Source organism: Danio rerio, chromosome 14, assembly GCF_049306965.1.
Source record: "Danio rerio strain Tuebingen ecotype United States chromosome 14, GRCz12tu, whole genome shotgun sequence".
NCBI lineage: Eukaryota > Metazoa > Chordata > Actinopteri > Cypriniformes > Danionidae > Danio > Danio rerio.
Genome location: NC_133189.1, coordinates 26,307,426 through 26,329,768, shown reverse-complemented (window position 1 = coordinate 26,329,768; position 22,343 = coordinate 26,307,426). Strand labels below are relative to the sequence as shown.

The following is a 22,343-nucleotide window of genomic DNA, read 5'->3' as shown; positions in this document are numbered from 1 at the left end:
TTATCCCTCAAGTAACAGTTTGAAATGTGACATTTTAACCTCAGATTTGGGCAGTGTTGTAAGGTAGCAGCAAACTACAGATACTCAAATTACTGTAATTGTTTTTCTCAGCAATTGTAATTTACTAAGTAGTGTTAAAAAGTTCTTTTTTACTTTCCCTTAAGTACATTTTAGAGCTGTATTGGTACTTTTACTCCACTACTTTCCTTCAACCTTCAGTCGCAACTTTATTTTTTCCTGTCTCTGGGGATTAGAAAGATCAGTCCTGCGATTTCCTGTCCAATCAAATCGCACATAATGTAAATCACATTATACTGAAATACCTTAAGACATGCAGCTAACTGTTTGGAAGCATTACACGTGTCTGAGATGTCCAAAATCTCTACACGCAATGACGCAAAGACTGTTTAGACCGAATGTCACTGAAGAGAAGATGGCGGATGTTTTCTGTATACATGCACTACAGAATGTTACGTTTACACACACACATCATCAGCCGTTCACAGCGTAATACTACTCACTACTCTTAAGTACTTTTAAAAGTGCTACTTTTTACTCATGCTTTGAGTAATATTTACAACAGATACAGTACTTTTACTTGCACTACATTTTTAGGCAAGTAATGCTATTTTTACTTGAGTATGATTTTTCAGTGTTTTTTCCACCACTGGATGGGTCAAATATGGACAAACCCTTTGGATAAAAAATGTATCTTCATTGCTGAGTTTTCCAATTTCCCGAACAGAATAGAGAAAAGGTTTTGAAGGACTTGAGAGTGAGTAAATAGTAAGTAAAGTTTCATTTTGTGGTGATTTTCTCAAACGCTTTGAGTTGCTTTTACTTACTGTGTTACAGTAGTGGGTTTGAGTTCTCTTCATTTATTGGGTTTTACTGTGCTCAAATTGTTTCATTTACTCAAATCGATTAAGTTCACAGTACTCAATAGGATCAATTTTTGAACTTAAATCGTTTGAGTTACTTTAACTTTTGGGGTTTTACAGTGTAACAACTATTGGTAATATACACTACCGGTCAAACGTTTGAGGTCAGTATTTTTAAACCTTTTGAAATAAGCTTATCCTGCTCACAAAGGCTGCATTAATTTCATCAAAAATACAGTACACATTGTAAAACTGTGAAATGTTATTGCACTACAATACAACTGTTCAAAAGTAGTTTATAATTTATTTTAATAATTTGTTCCAGTGATTTTAATGATAAATTTTCAGCTTCATTACTCCAGTCTTGAGAGTCAAAAGATCCTTCAGATAGCACTCTAACAGTAATTATTATTATTATTATTATTATTATTATTATTATTATTATTATTATTATTATTATTATTAATGGTAATAGTAATAAAATCAATAAAGAAAACAGTTGTTTAAAATTGTAATAATGCCGCCTTGATGAAACAGAATCATTTTCTTAAAAAAAAAAAAAACGTAAAAAAATTAGTAAAGCTGACCCCTGACCAGTGGTGTACATGTTTTTGCTTTTTATTTTGTATTTCTTTCTTCAAATTCATGTAAAATTGTATTGTTTCTAAAAAATTGTCAATTGTTCACAAAAGTTTTTTCTTTTTAATTGTAAAAACCTTTCCATTTCCAGCACTCTGTCATGTAAATCTTAAGCTGACAGAATGTCAAAGGGAAATGAAAATAAATTAGACTTATATAACTTATGGATTATGAAATTTATGATTAAAGTATAATCAAAGTCTATATATTGTGTTCTCATTTATATTTTTAGGTAAACTTGTATATTATACCTATTTAATTATATTTTGGAAATTTTATATAATTTTATAAGATGAACATAATTACCCTTTTGCTTTTGATCATGAAGTGAATATAATTTTTTTAAACTATTAAAATGTTGAAAATTTGTTTATATGTTAGTTTACACTAACTGAATATTAAATGCATACAGTGCTCAGCATATATAAGTCCACCCCACACAAATTTATCTTTTAAATTCATATTTAATACTAATAATACTAATTTTCAAAATGGGGTGTACTCATTTATGCTAAGCACTGTAAGTGTAACAGCTAAATAAATATGTGTGTATGTGTGTGTGTGTGTGTGTGTGTGTGTGTGTGTGTGTGTGTGTGTGTGTGTGTGTCAGTACTAGGTGAGCGCTAGGGAAGAGGAGAGGCGTGAGAGAGAGATAGAGGGGAAGAGAGGGATGAGAGGATGTGGGATTACATGAAAGAATGGAGTGGTCATAAATTTTGTTCAGACAGACGAATAAAACTCTTGCTATTCTCCCAGTCCCTCTGGTTTTTCCTCAAGGGGTAAGAGTACACACACACACACACCCATAGTGTAGCCAGTAAAGGTCTTTTGTACTCATTGCAAAAAAACATGTGACATCATACAGTCGTAGCCCAGAAAAAATAAATAGTATTAAATAAATACAACAGACATATACACACATACAGAAATCACTGTACAGACTGTACACAAACACTCATATTTATACACTCTCTCACCTGCATTATAGCTCATGTTCATGTGTGAAATGCCTTATCTGTAACGGTGGAAGTACTAAGGTAAAAGAATGGTATGGAAATATATAAGTATAGCCTTTCTAAGTCCTTCTAAAAGTACCATGTGAGAAAATATACCACAATACAGATTGGTTGGCATTGTTCTTAAACAGTAATTCCATAATACTTTGATTATGGCTCGAAATTTCCCTCCTTTTTCCTTTTGTCTAGAATACTATGGTACCTAAAAAACATGGGCTTATCATCTAATGCTTTTTACACCATAGTATATTATAATATACCGTGATATTTATGCGAAACACCAGTGAACTTTAAGAGTGCTTGGAAAAAATTGCAATAGTATGTGAATGGTTATCATATCACATACAATGTTCTCATGTTACTTCACGTGACAAAATTATTTACATACTGTATCGTAGTATTCCATGTTTTCTACAAAAATACCAAGGTATTACCAGTTTACATTTCTAGAAAACAGTATTACCAAGATATCATATAGTTTTTGAATAATATTTGATCAGATGACTAATATTATGTTGGTACACACGCCATCTGAGCATCAGATTAGTGCATCTGTTACCAGATGTGTAGGTGTGTATTTGCGTCTGGAAAAAGACGAGTCAGTGAGGCATTACTGACTCAGTTTGTGAGGCAGCAAAAATCCATTGTTTCTTTGGTTATGCCACATTTCCTCCACTTTTGCCCATTGACCCTTTCACTACTGCATGACTCCAAACATGATTCACTTTCCTTCTGCTGAATCACGTCTCGCTCTCTCAATGGGCGCTCTCTTTCCTCTGTCTGTGACGTACAGGCGGCTCTTTTCTGTTTGGTGATTTAGTGCAAAGCGTGACCATCTGAAGTTCTTAGATCTCCATCCATAGAGCATGAATCAATCTGTTTCTTCCGCTCTACTCCAAAACCTAGCGAGCTGCTTCCACAGATGCCGTGTTCCTGATGTGGACACGTTTGGGCCCAAACCAGGTTGAACATCTTCTATCTCTTGCAAATAAAATGCAATGCAAACCCTGAATTATGACAGATCTTGATTCAAATATGAATATATTTCAATCAATATCACAAAACATCAGTAGTTCAGTGTAGCTGCTTGATTATTCCATCCAATATTTTGCATTTGTAACAGATGCCAGCTAGTGAAGTGCTGTGCAGGTAAACCTCACTCCTTTGACCTCCTAAAGTGCTCTAGCGACAGACTCTAGAGGCCATGGTCTTTAGACTCCTTGGTAGAGCAACCAAGTCCCATGTGGAAAGTCGCCGGTTTGATACCAGCTCAGAGTGGGTGGGGTGGTGTAGGACCACATTTGTAGGGTTACATTGTTGCCATGACCCGGATGGGACTGAGGTTTAAAAGGGGGTGAGTGTAGCAGAGGCCAGTTGGTGAAGTGCTGTGCAGGTTAACCTCATATAGGCCATGATTTTAGCCTCCTTGGTAAAGCAACCAACTCCCATAAGGAAGGTTGGCGGTTCGATCCCCAGCTCAGAGCGGGTTGGGTGTAGGACCGGTGGGGTTACACATTCTGTGGATGAAAGTGAAAGATTTCCCCATACAGGTTTAAATTGGTCACATAGTTTTACCCTTCAACCAGTGAGTACCAATATGGTTTCAGTGTGAGGTCCTGGCTTGTCAGTTCTTGACAGTGACATTGCTAGATAATTTGGGCCCTATGCACAGGTAAAAATTGTGACCCAAGATTTCAATGGTGGGGGTGGCATAGTAGCTCAAGGAATAACACAGTCACTTCACAGCAAGAAAGCAAGAAGTTCAAAGTTACAGCAATTCACCTTTCTGTGTGGAGTTTGCATGTTCTCTCTATGGTGTGGTTTCCCCGAGAACATGGTACAGGGGAATTAGATAAACAAAAAATGTTGTGCATGTGTGAATGAGAGAGTGTGTATTGGTGTTTCCCAGCACTGGGGGTTCATAAGTTAGAGCACTTTCAGGGGTAGGTTGTGGTAGGATTGGAATAATTAGAAATTTATGACAGTGTGGTGACCCCTGAATAAGCGACTAAGCTAAAGAAAATGAGTGAGTGATAATGAATTCCCTATGGTCTTATCTAGTGTATGGGTCCTACGTCCCCCTAACTTAGGACACCCCTGGCCCTAGACCCTGAACAATTTAGCAAATTTCGACAGTAGAACTTTATGGTTCGTCTCCAGTTTCAACTGTCCATGGCAGTTATGTTGATCAATATAAGAATGTTGCACTAATTGTACATGAATGGGTGGCCTAGCATGTGAGAGAGAGTAAGTGAATCAAAATTTTAGTTTTAAGAACAGAATACTGGCTGTAACCCTGGCTCTATTTAAGTGCTAAGCACCAGCCGAAACAACAATATCTGCAATAGTTTGCCGTAGTGTTGACCAAAGCGACCTGGTTTGAAATGAACCTTTTGAGTGAGTAGTGTACTTTGCTACACTGCTGACAGTAGGCAATGCATCTTTGTTTTTGGCCACAAATGTGACCGCATCTTGCTAGAATCAGCTCACTAGGTTTTAGACCCAAGTCTCTGTCATCTCAAACACGCAGTCGTTTCTTCAATCTGGTGAAGTCTTTTGCAGATCTCCACAGCCAGCTCTGCAGCTCTCTCAGTACCCAGAATCCCTCCACCTTCCGCGAGAAGTCATTTGCGGTGGGATGAGATGACAGCACAGGGGCCGCCAGTAAAGTGTGGACCTCAGAGACCGGTCCTCCATACTGATAGAGGAGTGAGAGCGGGGAGAGCCCAGAGTGAGACGATGGGATAGAGCGAACAGATCTGCGAGGGTGCAAGGATGGTGTGGAAAAGAGTAAAGGCTGCTTTCGGTATCCGTCTCCAAATTTTAAAGATGTGTAGTTCATGTTGTTCAGCTTTATTGTTTTCTCTTCATCCATGCTCAGCAGTCTTCTCCGTTTGCCCCATCTCTCCATTCCTTCCTCCTTCTCTCCCTCTTCTTTGGCGACCCAACTCTCTCCTTCTTTTCTTCTCCCTCTTCTCCCCCTCTCTGCCCTCTCCTTTTCTCTGTCCCGCTTGAGATCTGCCCGGGTCGTTCCCTCTCTCACACCTGAAACAGTCTTAGCACCTTGATTTCGAGGCACGTAACTCCGTAGAGGGGCGGGGCTGTTCTCGCTCACACCCTGAAACTGTGATGACATGGCTGGGGCATATCCTTGAGCAGGGGTGGCGTATCCTGCAGAGGATGGCAGGTTGGTGTAGCCCAGGGCGTTCATGAGCCCGGATATTGAGCCAAGCAACCCGCTGAGGCCGGAGCAGAAGTGCAGGAGGGAGCTCTGAAGGTACGGGCACAGGGTGGAGCGCGCCAACTCCCTCACCGCACAGAGAAGAATGCTGTATGCATGCTGGTTCTGTGCCAGACGAGCACCATTTTCCAGCCCGCGCCATAAGTCCACACGTGTTGCTGCACTGGGCACGGACAGAGATGAGCTGTTAGGACGGGGAGGAGAAAAGCCAGGATGACTGAATGGAGGCCCGAGATATGACAGCTGAGGAAAAAATATGAAAAAAGGTATATTAGAGAACAATTACACTGATCCTGTCAGTTTTTTTTTTTTTTTAGATTTTTAAGACCATGGTACTTTAAGAAGATGTTTAACAATGTAGTTTTGCCATCCACTGTGCATCCTTATTGGCTTTGATGGTTCCAAGACCTTTAAGATCCATTAAATTACAGCCTTATCACCCTGCAGCCCAAGACCAGTTACTCACTAAAGCTAAGCAAGGCTGAGCCTGCTCAGAACCTAGATGGGAGACCACTAGAAACTAGGTTGCTGTTGGAAGTGGTGTTTGTGAGGCCAGCAGGGAGTGCTCAACCTACGGTCTGTGTGAGTCCTAACGCCCCAATAAAGTGAAAGGGACAGTGAGCACCATCTTTCAGATGAGACGTTAAACCGAGGTCCTGACTCTCTGTGGTCATTAAAAATCCCATGGCACTTCTCAAAAAGAGTAGCGGTGTAACTCTGGTGTCCTGGCCAGATTCCATCTATTGGCCCTTATGATTATGGCCTCCCAATCATCCCTATCCACCGAATTGACTCTATCACTGTCTTTCCACTCCACCAATAGCTGATGTGTGGTGAGCACACTGGCACCATTGTCAACATAAAAATACACGATTAATGCACTATATAAATACACATTACCTTATCTTACCTTAAATCAGGGGTCACCAAACTTGTTCCGGGAGGGCCAGTGTTCTGCAGAGTTTAGCTCAAACCCTAATCAAATACAACTGAACAAGCTAATCAATATCTTACTAGGTACTTTAAGGCAGGTGTGTTGAAGTTGGAGCTAAACTCTGCAGGCACACCGGCCCTCAAGGATCGAGATTTATGACCCCTGCATTAAATTTTTCCATTTCGCTAAAGCTGTTTTTACAGTAGAAATGGGTTCTTTGTGTTGACATATTCTTCACACTAAGGGGGAAATTATGTGAGAAACCAACATGGTATTCTATTACATTGCCATACATTCTCCTTATTTTGCAACCCATTTTTAAGAGTGCGTACTCCTAAAAGATTACTAAATAAACACCAATGTAGATGACTGTGGCCAGTAAAATGCTGTCTAGACTAAGCATGTCCCCTTAAATATTAAATATTATCTGCTGTGCGCTGGAAAGTATCAAATCAAGGGATTTGGCATGTTTCTATTGGCTTTGTGGTTGTTTGCATTGGTTTGTTGGCCTGTCCGCTATAGTTCACTTAAAAATAAATATCCTGTCATCATAGTTTTTTCATATTGTGAGGATATAGCATAACTTAGGGAATTTGGTTCAGTCCACTGGTGTTTTTATTTAATTTATTTTATTATTATTATTATTGATATTAGGTCCAGTTTTGACATTTTGATATATTAAAAAAAGAAAAGGATAAAAGTTCATCAAGTTATTCAAATATACCTTAAAAATGCTATTTTTAAAGGATCTATTCACTGAAACATTGACGTCAGATCACTGTTTTGAAATCTGTTTCATTATTAAGTAAACACATAAAAACAGTACACCGGTAAAACTGCAATTAATTTTACATGTTTTGTTTAACACACCATTAAACGTTTGGCAATTCTAGAAACTAATAATGTAAACTAAAGGATGTCTTACAATACAGTCAGAAAGAGAAGGAAAAGAGATTGAGGGGGAAGAAGAGCATCCACAGGAAAACATCTATAAACAAAAACGTCATCCTCACACGCTGATAACACACACACACACCCAAGCACACAAACAGACTGTGACTCACGTAAGTGTCTCTGATCTCCTTCAGCTGGTGGTCCAGGTATTTGGTTAGCTCGTATGTTCTCTCGATAGAGCTCCTCTCATTGGACAGAATGAGTGTTCGGTCCAGCACCTGAGCATTGCCCACCATGACAGCCAATAAAAGCAGCACAGCAACCTGACCAACTAAAAAAAAAAAAAAACAAACAAACAGGGAATTAAAGAGGTAGTTCAGCCAAAAATGAACGGTCACACTTTATTTTGATGGCCCGTTTGTTGAATTTAATTTACATTGCATCTACATGCAAACTAATTCTCCATAGATTATAAAACTGTTTGGGATTAGGGTTGGTGCAAGTTGACATGTACTTGCAAAGTTTCTTATATTAAGTTAAATGTCTGTTGACGGAGCAGCATCAACAGATATTAAGCAGACAGTCTACTATTACTCAAATGGACCATCAATATAAAGGGCTACCAAATGAACATTTACTGACCCTCAAGCAATTCCAAAACTTTATAACTTTCTTTTTTCTGTTGAAAACTAAGTGAGGTATCTAATGTTGGAAACCAGACACTACTGACATCCATAGTGAGAACAAAATAGTATGTAAGCCAATAAAACCCAGATTGTAACATTTTCTTGTGTTGAACAGAAGAAAGAAACTCAAAATTATGACATATATGATTTTTTCCCCTGTAAATTATTCATTTACATTGAGTGAAAAATAGATTACAATATTGCTATTTCTCAAATAACACAAATGAAGACTGTGATATTGTTTAGGGAATAAAAGCAAGCAGAGAGAATCTGTGTGTAATCGTCTCTAAATAAATGTTTGGTTTAGGAGTTCACCGAGATTATGCTGTGTCAAGTTTTTGGAAGATTCTGTAGTATGGTGGTTTTAGCTGTAATTCCTTTGAGGTATTGATAAATTAAACAGTTGGTTGTAAGTTACAGTTTGATTACAGAGATTACAATTTCACACAGATGTATCTGGCGGTGCTACTGCACTGTGGTAGAGTTTGTTTGTAGAGAGAAGAGAGAGAGAAAGAAAGAGAGAGGGGGGGGGGATGTCCACAGGATTATCGGATTATTTAGGGGATTTATGCTCTAATTGAAAAGGGTCATACTTTTACATATGGTATTTTATACTAATATGTTTTTCATATACCCTTTCTGCAAAAATAACAATCCAATATTGTAACAAATTCCAGTTTACATCAAATGAAACGTCAATGATCTTGTAAGCTATTCATTCATTTAAATTTACTTTATTTTTCAAAAAAAAACAATGTCTTGATTCAAACTTTTAGCCTTAACTATATTTTCTGTGTTCAATGTAAAACCCAACAGTCAACTTTATAAAATGAGTGTAGTTAACTCAAAATTTACTGTAGTTTAATTCTACTCATTTGAAAAGAGTTTTGATCTCAGTGTTGAAGGAAATTAGTTAATTAAATCCCTCATTACTTCATCTTAAATGGAGTAAGTTCACAGTACTAATATAGATTCGCTTTTTAAATCAAATGGTTTGTTGCAATTGGTTTCCTCAAAAGGTTTGAGTTGCTTTAACTTATTGAGTTTTACAGTACTCAGTTGCTTTGAGTTCTCTTCATTTATTGGGTTTTACTGTGCTCAAATTGCTTCGTTTACCCAAATAGATTAAGTTGACAGTACTCATTAGGATTAGTTTTTGAACTTAAATCTTTGTTGCAATCCGTTTCTTCAAATGGTTTGAATTACCATAACTTTTTGGTTTTCACAGGGTACTCATCAAAGACAAAAAAAAATTTTTTTTCAGCTTTAAACCAAAAAAAAGTTTAATTTAACTTAATTTAATTTTATGTTTTCCTGAACAAAAAAAGTGACCATCAAGCACTTTTTTTTACTATGATTTAAATGAGACACCAACTAAAAAGTCAATTTATATACCAAAAATACTTGTGGGTCCTATTTAGAAGAACAATATTGTCATTATAAACATATTTAAACCCTACCACTATCATTCAAACCAATTTATCATTTATCAAGTTTTTAGTCAATTAAAATATAATAAAAAACACTTTATATATATATATATATATATATATATATATATATATATATATATATATATTAGTCTTATATTAGACTTATGCTTTTATATTTTAAGCATGCTGTTTTGTATTTACATAAATACATTATATGCACTGTAAAACCCTAAAAATTAAGGTAATAAACCATTTGAGGAAACCAATTGCTACAAACCATTTAAGTTTAAATGCTAATCAAAATGAGTACTGTGAAGTACTGAGGTATTTAATTAACTTAATTAAAATTAACTAAGTTAGTTAGAGTTCAACTCTTTTCAAATGAGTAGAATTAACTTTCAGTAAATTTTGAGTTGACTACACTCATTTCGTTTGATAAAGTTGAATGTTGGGTTTTACAATGTAGGACTGATGGAACATTATTTCACCTATTTTCTGACCTTTTTTATTTGATGCAGACACCAAAATGAAAAACTAAAGAAAAAAATTGGCACCTAATCACAACTCTAACCATAAATTCAGAGGTCCAAACTTTATTTGAATAAACGAGCCATTTTTAACAATCTCCAGTAAAATCTTCTCATAAATAACCCATTTCAGAAAACCTTAGGACCTTTTTTTTCTTTTCGACATAAGTGTAGATCATCACATCTTTAGCGTTATCATTTGCCAAATAACAGTATCTTGTCATGCATTTTTTTCCAGCTCAGGAGTGTGTGTGGTCCTCTAGTCTGGGACACGCTTTTGTTTTGGAGTTTGTGTGTGTGTATGTGTGTTTGCAGCTTTCTGTTTTGGATTATGTGTATATACATGCCTGTACACAGACTAGTGAACTTTCTGCATTCGGTATTGCGCGCGAGCCTGCGTACAGTAAATGTGCCCACCCAGAGCCCCTTTTACGCCCATGTCCTCAAAAATCACACTGAGAAAATGGCAGCAAATGAGAAGCAACCTTCAAAGTTCTGCAAGGGTCAGCTAGTGCTCCTATTATGAGTGTGTATGAGCCTCGGGGAGTCCTTCGGCAAAGACACATCTCATCCAGTGTCTCTCTTCTTTTTCTTTTTTTGTGTCAAGCATTCAGAGGAACACGGCAGAGATGTGTAATTACTTGTTGGAGGCATTGTGTTTTCAACAGGTGTGAAATATGTGCGCCTCCTCCCTTCTGCTTTTCCTTTTTATCTCTGTCCGTCTCCTCTTCTCCAACCCCTTCCCCCGTCATCCCAATGTCCATTTTGTCCTCCGTCTTTCCTTTTTCTTTGTCACGATCACACATTTTTCTCGTTTCGGTCTTCTATATTCCCCTGTCAAATTCTCCAGGTTGTTTTTTTTAATCTTCACACACACGCCTTTCCTCCCCTTCTTTAAAGTGGTTTATCTCTTTTTTGCCCCCGGCCAAAATAACAACAGCTTATTAACCTCGATTAGCCCTGCCAGTTTTTCTTTTCAACTCTGTTCCTCTCTTTTTTTCCCTTCCATTCTTTCTTCTCTAATTCGCTCATTCTGTTTGGAGAGGGAGGAATTCTCGTGAAATGCTCTTCTAAAACAGTATACCTGAAATGCACACACACACACACACTTCACAATGACACACCTTTTCCTTATGATAATCGTCAAAGTCTCTTTCTCTCTGTGTGAGATTAGTAGCAGGGAGTGGAAAAGTTCAGCAGTGCATCTCAGATCCTGATCCAACATCGGCTTATTGAAAACATCAGATAAACTGAACTGAACGATGTTTTCTGCGTGTTACAGTAACGCATTAAAACCTAAATACACTCAAATCTTCCATTAAAGTCGTGTAAACTTTGACTGACATCTTATTCTTATTAGAATTGTCTTTCGTTCCAGGCGAATAACTGAATAAGGGTACTCTGAGGAACATTTTATTACTCCAAGGTTTCTTTTGCAGAGTTCAAGAGGCTTAGTGGAATTCACTATTGTTTCATTAAGTATTAACATCCTCTCAAAAGTTTGCACTATTACATTTCCAAAGGGATTTTTTTTAAAGCACAATATAAAAATAAAGAGTTTTAGTTGGCATTTGAAAAACCTTCAGGAAACTTTCCATTCCTTAATGTTTTTTTTTTATGAAATAGGTTTCAAAAGGATGTTTTGCCACCGAAGAACCATTTTGGTTTTCTTTCTGTGAAGAGATTTTAAGGGTTATTTGTAGAAATGTTGATGCCAATAAAAAACCTTTTGTTATAGTAAAATCAATAAAAAAAACTTTTTGGTTTTGCCAAAGAAACTCTCAGTGAATAGTTCTTAAAAGAACACTAACTTTCTGTGTTTTGCTAATAATCCAAAGTAACATATACATCATGAAGTGATCAGTGCATTAAAGTGTTTTATATGGTTCATATTAGGCATGGGACGATAGCCGTTTTCAAGGTATACTGCGGTTTGGAAAGTTAAGGTGTTAAAACCGAAAAAAAAAGGTTCTGCTATACCGTTCCTACATTTTTTTTGCATTTTTTTTAGGACAACAGTATCTCCAGCAGAAAAGATATCCAAAGATGCCATTTTATATTGTTAAGAAATCTGTTTTTGAAACAAATGAAGACAGCAGAAGTCAACGATTTATTTTAATTATTCCACCTGACATGTCTACTGCTCCAAAAAAAAAATGTTCATTAAAATAAAATACATTGTGTTTAAAAGGAAAAAAAATGTGTTTTTTACCCAGACATTTAAAAAAAATATGTATTTTAGAGCAGTAATTACCGTCAAACTGTGATATTTTTATCCAAGATGGTCATACCGTCAGAATGTTGTCCCAGCCCATGTCTAGTTCATTTGATTTGATTGTTTTTTTTTTTTTTTGTTTGTTTGTTTGTTTGTTTTCTTTTAAGAAGTGGTCACTGTGAAAGAAAATAGAAACCAAAATGAAATCATGTTCTCTTCAATACTAAAAAATATATATTTTTTAAAATGTTATATCTTTTAGAGTTTCATAAAAATAAATAATAGTCTTTATGACGTCTGATAAAGAGCTGATGCAGTGTGAAACTCTCTGTGATTTCTTTGAGTTTTTAAAACATTGTTAGTCTCTCTCTCTCTCTCTCTCTCTCTCTCTCTCTTTTTCTCTCTCTCAAAAAAAGTTTCTTTTATTGGCATTATTGGTTTCACAAGGAACATTTAACATTTATGGGAACTTTTCATTTATATAGTTTATTTTGAGTGGAAAAAGGTACACTCTTAATAAAAAAAGGACCATAAAAATACTTGTGTGTCCTCAAAAAACCCTTCAGTAAACAGTTTTTCATTGAGTTACTTTTATGAGTGTGAATGATATTGTAATACTCTTTTAATATTTGAATATTTTCTTTTAATTTATTAATATTCTTTCCCAGAGATGGGTTGCGGCTGGAAGGCCATCCACTGTCTAAAAACCTGCCGGATAAGTTGGCGGTTCATTCCGCTGTGGCGACCCTGGATTAATAAAGGGACTAAGCCAAAAAAGAAAATAATTAATTGAATTATAATATTCTTTAATATAATGTAAAACATATTCACTGTAGAATGAAAGATGCAAATAAAAGACAATTATTATTATTATTAGTGAAACTAAAACCTTCAATTTGTTTTTTTACACTATTAAAAAAAAAGCTTCTTAAGAACAGTTAACTCAATGGTTCTTGAGGGGACCAAAACAGTTATTTAATGAAGTCACAGAGAGAAATCCTTTTATTTTTTTATTTTAAGTATTTACGATAAAATTAAGCAAGTATGGTAACACTTTATTTTGATGGTCTATGTCTGCTTAATATCTGTTGATACAGAGTTTACAGACATTTAACAGACATGTAAGTACATGTCAACTTACACTAACCCTAAAACTAACCCTAACCTAACAGTCTACTTATAATCTAAGAATTAGTTGCAATGTAACTTAAATTCAACAAATGGACCATCAATATAAAGTGTGACCTAAAGTACAATTATTTTATTGAAGATATCTCTCTTCTTCTGCCACACACTATAAAAATGTAAATAAAATAAAAGTGGATTATTAAATATAAAGGCAATCTTAGGAAATCTATTTTTTTACATTTTACAAATAAATTATTTTTTTCCATACAAAAGCTGCCATTTATTGTTCCTGCATGGGCAAAAATAATCATTCAGATTTCTAACACAAAAACAAAAGCCCACAATTTGACTTTATATTATCGATGTTTCATTTTAAAGATACTATCATCAGTTGCTGCGTCTTTGCAAACATTCAGCCTCTCTGTTAAATTGAAAGCTTTTCTCACAGCACAATGGATATTATTGAGAAGCTCATGAAGAATGTTGTTCTCCCTTACTGTTTACTTGGATGTACTGTACTAAAACAGAGTACTGGCATATTTACATAACCCCTGAAACAAATCCCTCACGACTTTATTAAATAGCAACAGCTTTCCTTATAGGACAGATCTGTGTGTGTGTGTGTGTGTGTGTGTGTGTGTGTGTGTGTGTGTGTGTGTGTGTATGTGTGTGTGTGTGTGTGTGTGAGTGTGTGTGTGTGTGTGTGTGTGTGAGTGTGTGTGTGTGTGAGTGTGTGTGTGTGTGTGTGTGTGTGTGTGTGTGTGTGTGTGTGTGTGTATGTGTGTGTGTGTGTGTGTGTGTGTGTGTGTGTGTGTGTGTGTGTGTGTGTGTGTGTGTGTGTGTGTGTTTGCCTGCATGAAGCCTACAGCTGGCAGCAATGATATGATGTCAAATCGGTATATCAGTCTGTCTTTCTCTCTGTCTCACACACATGCACACGTAGCCTCTCGCCTTCCATCTTCTGACTGATTTGTTGCCTCTGTGTTAACACTAAACAGACGACTCTTAGAGGCTCCAGTCAACAATACCAAGAATTCGGCATTATGGTGCAATATCATAAAACATGTTCCCTCCTATCACATCATATAAAGTTATATTGCCCATATGATGGGCTGGTCAGTTCAGCGCACAAAGAGCCTATAGTCTTCCATATTCATGAGCTTGTGTGAGTGTGTTTGCGAAAAGGGTCAGGGTCATGTTGTGTGTCTGTGTACAGTTAAAGTAGAGATTTATGTGCAGTCTGTACTCAATCAAACGTGCATTCCTCCACTGACTAGACACACACACTCATACACACACAAATGGATGTTAGAATATAATACACACATGATGGATGTGGATAGCTTCGAGATACATCACTCACTCATTCGCACACTTGCTCCCTGTGATCCCTTACAAGAGGACGTACACTCCTCAATCTCCCCTGGATGCTTAGTTTGAAATTTAAATTGATGGAAGTTGGCCTGAAATGTGCTGGACTTTGCCAAAGACCTTCAGAACAAAGCAGGAACGGATAATAAAACCTGTTTCCATGAACTTTCCTCACACGTTCTCCATCTCTGATCTTTCTTCCCATGCCCTTTTTTGGTCCACGGTATCTTTCCACCTCTATAATTACCTTCCTTTTTTTTTCTTTTGCTTTTTTTAATTATCTCTTCCCTCCCCCTCGCCCTTTCCCCATCTTTCTGACTCAAGTTTCTCATTTAACGATGGCTGAAAATGAACCGCTCTTGAAAATAAATATGACAAAATGAAGAGCAACGTCCGATCTGGAGGATCAAATATTGAACTCGAAAAGTTTGAGAAAGAAAGAAAGAAAGAAAGAAAGAAGTGGGAGAGAGAGAAAGGGGCTTGGTGAAGCGAGGGGCCATGTTAATTTGGGAAAAATGTAAACAGCATGTGTAACTGTTCAAACCGTGACCAACTCATTTTATATCATTCCCCTGTGCTCTCGCTCTCTCTCCTTCTTCTTTTAGAGGGAATCTGGGCTGCGTTAACCCTCTTTCCTTTCCTCCATCACTCCATCTCTCTCTTTCTCCTTAAGCCCTGCACTTCCTGAAGCTCTTCATCCCTCTGCCTCACTTAAATCCACCACACATACACACACTCTCTCTCTCTTTTCCCCCAAACCGACTGTCTTGTCTGCATCTTTGCGTGGATTAAAATGCAAATACGTGGGGCACAATGTGACATGTTAATGGTTGAGGCTTTTTTTTCTCAGACCATCTGTGTGAGTGTATTTGGCAGTTTGGGTTGTGTATGATAGATGCATTGTAGGGGAAAAGCATGCATGTGGGACAAAATGAAGTGGAAAAAGAGACTGTATGTGTGTGTGTGTGTGTGTGACCGTGACAGAATGCTCTGCTGCTTTGTTCAGGCGTAAATCGCATCATTTCGTCACACACTCTTCCTCCTTTTCACAGACAGGGCTCCCTGAAGACAGGTGGTGTGTATGTGTGTGGGTTTGTGTGTTTGGACCCTGACTAACATGAATCATGTACTTTCTCATATCAGTGTCTGTTAACAAGACAGGGTGAGCTTGCCCTATGAACCTCACGCACTTGAGAACTAGAATAGAAGCATAATGTGCGTAATGTGTCCAAGTGTGTGTGTGTGTGTGTGTGTGTGTGCAGGTTTGTGAGGAACAGATTTATGAAAATAGCCTCAGATAGTGAAACATGAGGAAAATGAACTTGTGAGGACTTTTGAAGAAGTCTTCAATTTGAAAAGCTCATAAATCACCAGTTTTTAATCATCAGGTTTGCGTGAGAGTTGGGGTTTGAGTTTAGAAAAGCTGACAATCTTTGAATTAAACGTCTGTGAGATCTCTGCTGAGGAAATATGTTTTTTTTTTATAAAATACATTGTTATGAAAACAAGTTTGTTTGTTTAAACTACTTAAAATTATCATACAGAAAAGAAACTACAGAAAACAATCCTGTTTGTTTAAACTACTTATTTAAAATGAGCTGAAATAACACAATTATTGAGATTTTTTTGGACAACTTAATTGCTTCATGTTCAATTCACTTAAATTTGTAAAAAGTAATAAGTTAACTTAATTCTTTTGATTATGTGGAACCCAGAATTTTTTACAGTGTAGTTTTACGTAAAACAACCCTTTTCTTTGTATAAATATTTAAAAAATTGCCAACTTACATCACAGACACAACTGCTCTCTAGTGATTTGAAGTGCTTAATTTATACTCATTTATAAATATTTGGATAAAAATCATCGGCTAAATTAATATATGTAACTGAATTTAGGCCTATATACTAAAATAATGATGTTTGCTGTTAGTTTAAACTACTTATTTGAAATTATCTGTAACAACAAAAATCTTGAGGTTTTTGTGGTCAACTTACTTGTTTTATGTTCAATTTACATTAATTCGTAAATATTAGTAAGTTAACTTAATTCCTTCATGTTGCCTGAGCACAAATCAATTGTGTGGAACAGAGCATTTTGTACTTTTACAATTCGTCACATTTCTCATCCTCACCATGTCAGTAATAGCACCTCCTTTGAACATTGATCATGGTTTTATTATAGTGTAGCAATCATGTTTTGGCTACTATTGTAACCACATTTTACTAACATCCTAGTTAAAGTGTGGTTGATGTAGTGGTTGTTAATGGGTTCTATTACTACACAGTAAATAATCATGGTTGCCTTCAATTTTTAAGCTTTATCAAATTAACCCTATGAGTCCATTGAACTTATATTAGGCTATGTTAAACTGACTTAAAACTTAAGCTTGTGTAATTTATAAAATTAATTTAGAACTTGATTTACTCAGCTTATTAAGTTACAAAGAACTAATTGACATATGCTGTCAAGACTGATGATGATCATATAATTTTTACACTGTACAATAACAACATTTTTTGGATTTATTTGTAGTAAAATCATGGTTGTTTTATATTTAATTTAATAAATTGTATCATTTCTTTGACAACAAGTAAATATTTGACAATAAGTAAATCAAAAACAAATCAGAAAACACTTCTTTAACGGAAAATCACATTACACGTGTTCAGTTTTGGCGCCAGCGTCACCTTTTGTTGGGGTGATTTGCAAATAAACAAATCGATTATTTTATTCAAAAAGCAATGAATAGGATCTAACGTTTAATTAAACTACAGCTTTAAAAGCATGTTCTTTTTAACTACACTGGCTTATAGGCCTCAAAAGTTTTTAGAGAATCTGTCTTTGATAAATCTTATAGTGCACTTAAAGCAGATAGCTATTTAGACTTAAGAAAACGTTCTCCTTCCGGCGCTAAATAAACGATTGAAATCTAAGCAAAATAGCCTATTAATAAATGATTAAAATAAAAATAAACAAATAAATATATTATTTTATTTTTATAATAAACTCATATAGTAGAAATAGATAATTAGTTAAAAAAATAATCAGAAAGAATAATTAATTAATCTAAATTAACTCTTAAAAGCAAAAGTCGGCCGTCATCACTTACCTTTCCAGGGACACATTTTAATTGGACCAAATCCTCAATTTCCCTTCTTATCCGTTTATTCTTTCTTTGAGGTCTCTTACAGAGTTTTAGGATTGGACATAATCACTCCTTTTATTTTGTGCGCTGTCCGGTGTTTTAGGAATCTCTCCTAAAGTTTTTGTTTTCCTCAAACTTAAATAGCGCCTGCTGGAGCGCACTAAACAGGAGAAATCAAATATCTGACGCGTGAATTAAAAGATGTCAAATATAAAGTCTGACTGTGAGCGCGCGAGATGATTGACAGCTGCTGGGAGACTCTGATTAATCCAGGTGTCTGTCGATGAAACTCTGACTGACTGACTGACTGGAGTGATTTTATACACATGCCTGAGAGAAAGTTCTGTCCCCCTCTCCTCCTTCCCCAGTCCCTCTCTTCTCCTCCTCCTCCTCTCCTCAGTGATTCACTGTTGGTTCATCTCCTCTGAAGTGAAGGACCCTGCACGAGACTCCTAAACCACAAAGCTGGGAGGAATTACTCTTCTGACAGATATTTCATAATTCCTCCGTTTATTTTCTGGTCTGCAACACGTGTAGTTTTTGTCGGGTCCGCTGACTCAATTATAACTCGGCGTTGAGTAATTGACTGAGAGTGGCCGGTGTTTGGACTGGTGTAGCTGTTTTGTGACCCAGTCTTTGCTTGTTTAATGTGTCACTCTTCAGGTATTAGCGCTATTGACAGTGAGATTATCGAGATTATGTGCGTTTGTGTGTGCGTGGGTTTTTCACAGGTGTGTGTGTGTGTGTGTGTGTGTGTGTGTGTGTGTGTGTGTGTGTGTGTGTGTGTGTGTGTGTGTAAGCGGCGCCGGTGTGAGGATAAATAGGCGCTTCATTTCACCGCCTGACATTAAGAGAACAGTCAGGAAGAGATTAGCACGATGATTATTGCAGAACCTGGGATGTTTGACTGATCTGCGGTCAGTTGATTCGGGATGCGGGCGTCCTCTGCTGTTTGACACTGGCAAATTACAGATCGACTGTCAATATACAGCATTTTATAATAATAATAATAATAATAATAATAATAATAATAATGATGATGATGATGATGATGGGCCTGTCTTATAATAATAATAATAAAGTAATAATAAAGTAATATTAAGAATAATCTAATAATCCTGAAATTCTAATAATAATAATAACAACAATAATAATAAAAGTCTAATAATAATAATAATGATGGGTCTGTCTTATAATAATAATATTAATAATAATAAAGTAATAATAAAGTAATAATACGAATAATCTAATAATAATAATGAAAGTCTAATAATAATAATAATAATAATAATAATACTAAGCTACTAATAAAGTAATAATAATATTAAGCTAATACTACTAATAATAATATTAATAAGAATATTAATAGTCCTGCCTTATAATAATAATGATAATAATAATAAGAAGAAGAAGAATAAGCTACTACTACTACTAATAATAATAATAATGAGCTAATACTATTAATAATAATATTAATAAGAATATTAATGGGCCTGACTTATAATAAATAATAATAATAATAATAATAATAGTGGTAGTATAGTAGTAATAGTAATAATAAAAGGCTAATAATAATGATGTGCCTGCCTTATAATAATAATAATAATAATAATAATAATAATAATAATTTTTATTGAATTTTTTGGGATAAAACAGTAGGCCTACTTAGTATTAGCTATATTTTATCTATACAAAAAGGCAACTTTATAATAAGATTTAAATAGGGTTTTATCATCATAAAGTTTCATTAGAACTTTAGCTGATCAGAAATCCCTAATAAAATAAATCCAAATGCGTCTAAACATTTTGTATTGCCTACATTTTAATTATTTAGAGTTGAAGTCAGAATTATTAGCCCCCTTTTGATTTTACTTTATTTTTTGTCTAATAACATTTTCTCTTCTGGATAAAGTCTTATTTGTTTTATTTCGGCTAGATTAAAAGCAGTTATTAATTTTTTAAAAACAATTTTTGGGACAAAATTATTAGCCCCTTTGAGCTATTTTTTTCAATAATCTACAGAACAAACCATCATTATACAATAACTTGCCTAATTACCCTAACCTGACTAGTTCACCTTATGAACCTAGTTAAGCCTTTAAATTTACCTGATAAGTCACTTTAAGCTGTATAGAAGGGTCTTGAAAAATATCAAGTAAAATATTATTTACTGTCATCATGTCAAAGATAAAATAAATCCGTTATTAGAAATATTATGCTTAGAAATTTGCTGAAACAATCTTCCCTCCATTAAACAGAAATTGGTGAAAAAAAATAAACAGGGGCGCTAATAATTCAGGGGGGCTAATAATTCTGACTTCAACTGTACCTTAGCATATAATAACAACAACAATAATAAAACAGCTTTGTTCAATTGGGTTATATACAGTTGAATCCAAAATCATAAGCTCTCCTGTGAAATTTCTTTTCCTTTTAAGATATTTTCCAAATTATATTTACCAGAGCAAGGAATTTTTCACAGTATTTACTATAATATTTTTTCTTCTGGAAAAAAAGTTTTATTTGTTTTATTTCACATAGAATAAAAGCAGTTTTAAAAAAATGTAAAACAATTTTAAGATCAGTATTTTGAACAATATTTTTGATGGCTACAGAACAAACCAGGTTACAATAACTTGCCTAGTTAATCTTAGTTAAGTTATTAAATTATTAAAACTATTTATTAACTAAAATATTAACTGTATATAGACTAGTTATTAAACCTATTGTGTTTAGAAATGTGTTGAAAAAAATCTTCTCTCAGTTAAACAGAAATGAGGAAAAAATATAAGAAGAACTTAAATTTTGCAGGGGAGCTAATAATTCTGACTTAAAAAGTATATACATATTGTATATATTGTGTTATGTCTATTTTTATTTATTGTTATTAATCATAAGTATGCTTAATCATAAATATAAAACATTTTGACATGGGTTCATTTTATTTGGTTAACTTATTATCACAATATTATTTTTCAATATATATTAATATTCTAATTTGTTTATAAAAAAGCATTAATAATAATGTATAAAAATGATAAAAAAAATATTTGAATAATTTACTTTAATAAAGAATTTTATTTAACAAATTTGTTTAATAAAGTGATGTTTTGCATCTTTATAATTGCTATAATAGTTGTACAATAGCTATAACATTGTATAATATAATAATTGTAATCTTATTATTTTCATTATTCATTAATTCATTCATTTTCTTGTCGGCTTAGTCCCTTCATTAATCCAGGGTCGCCACAGCGGAATGAACCGCCAACTTATCCAGCAAGTTTTTACACACCGGATGCCCTTCCAGCCGCAACCCATCTCTGGGAAACATCCACACACACACAAACACACACACACACACACGCGCGCGCACACGCGCGATCCCACGCGATCGCAGGGAGAACATGCAAACTCCACACAGAAACGCCAACTGAGCCAAGGCTCGAACCACTGACCCAGCGACCTTCTTGCTGTGAGGCAACACTACTACTGCACCACTGCTTTGCCCTATTTTCATTATTATTATTATGCATAACAGTAACAGTAAACATTTAAATAATTTATTATAGTAAATATCAAAGGTTTTTAAAATTAAAAGTTCAAGTATTGTTTCATTAACATTATCATTTAAATTTTATCATAAATTAAACATTTTAACATAGCTAATTTTGTTTTGTTCACTTTTAATGATTTTATTTAATGTAATAATTCAGATATTATTGCATAGAATTTTGATTTAATATAATATATACATTTTACCAATTTACTAAATATTAAACATTTTTACTATAATAATTAAGCTATTTTTTATTTTTACAATCATGATTATATAGCTTCTGTAATATTGGAATTTATTTATTATCCAGTATTACTGATAATAATCCATAAAAACTGTGCTAAATAATAAACGTATGTTTAATTGTCTGTTATAATAAGTATCAAACAGACCTTTTTGCTCTCAATTATAGTCAATTAATTTTTTAAATATATTTTAAATAATTAGAACTATTTTATACAAATATTTTAGACGTGTTGTTTGTTTTTATATTCTGGTAAATTAAACCTAATTCAGTTCAATTAGTAAAGGTCAAATCATACATATTTTAATAGAACATATTATTATAACGTCTGTGGGAAAATCATAGACATTTATAATCTATTATATCAAGTCTATGGGTAAAATAACCATTGTGAACGCAGTGCCATGGAAACGCGTGACCCTTGAGTTC

General features: G+C 34.7%; 1 protein-coding gene across 1 annotated transcript; it reads right to left on the bottom strand.

Moving 5' to 3' along the window:
- Positions 1-2,329: 2,329 nt before the first annotated feature.
- clcf1 (cardiotrophin-like cytokine factor 1) lies at positions 2,330-18,408 on the bottom strand. Its single transcript, XM_021481150.3, has 3 exons — positions 18,076-18,408; positions 7,776-7,936; positions 2,330-6,020 (listed from the first exon to the last, which is right to left on the bottom strand). The coding sequence occupies exons 1-3, from the start codon at positions 18,089-18,091 to the stop codon at positions 5,055-5,057; spliced, it is 1,143 nt and encodes a 380-aa protein (XP_021336825.2). The 5' UTR covers positions 18,092-18,408; the 3' UTR covers positions 2,330-5,054.
- Between the last annotated feature and the right edge of the window lie 3,935 nt (positions 18,409-22,343).

Coding starts and splice junctions, on each gene's coding strand:
- clcf1 (XM_021481150.3), bottom strand. Junction 6,021..7,775: donor AGGAGATCAGAGACACTTAC/GTGAGTCACAGT, acceptor TTTTTTCCTCAG/CTGTCATATCTCGGGCCTCC.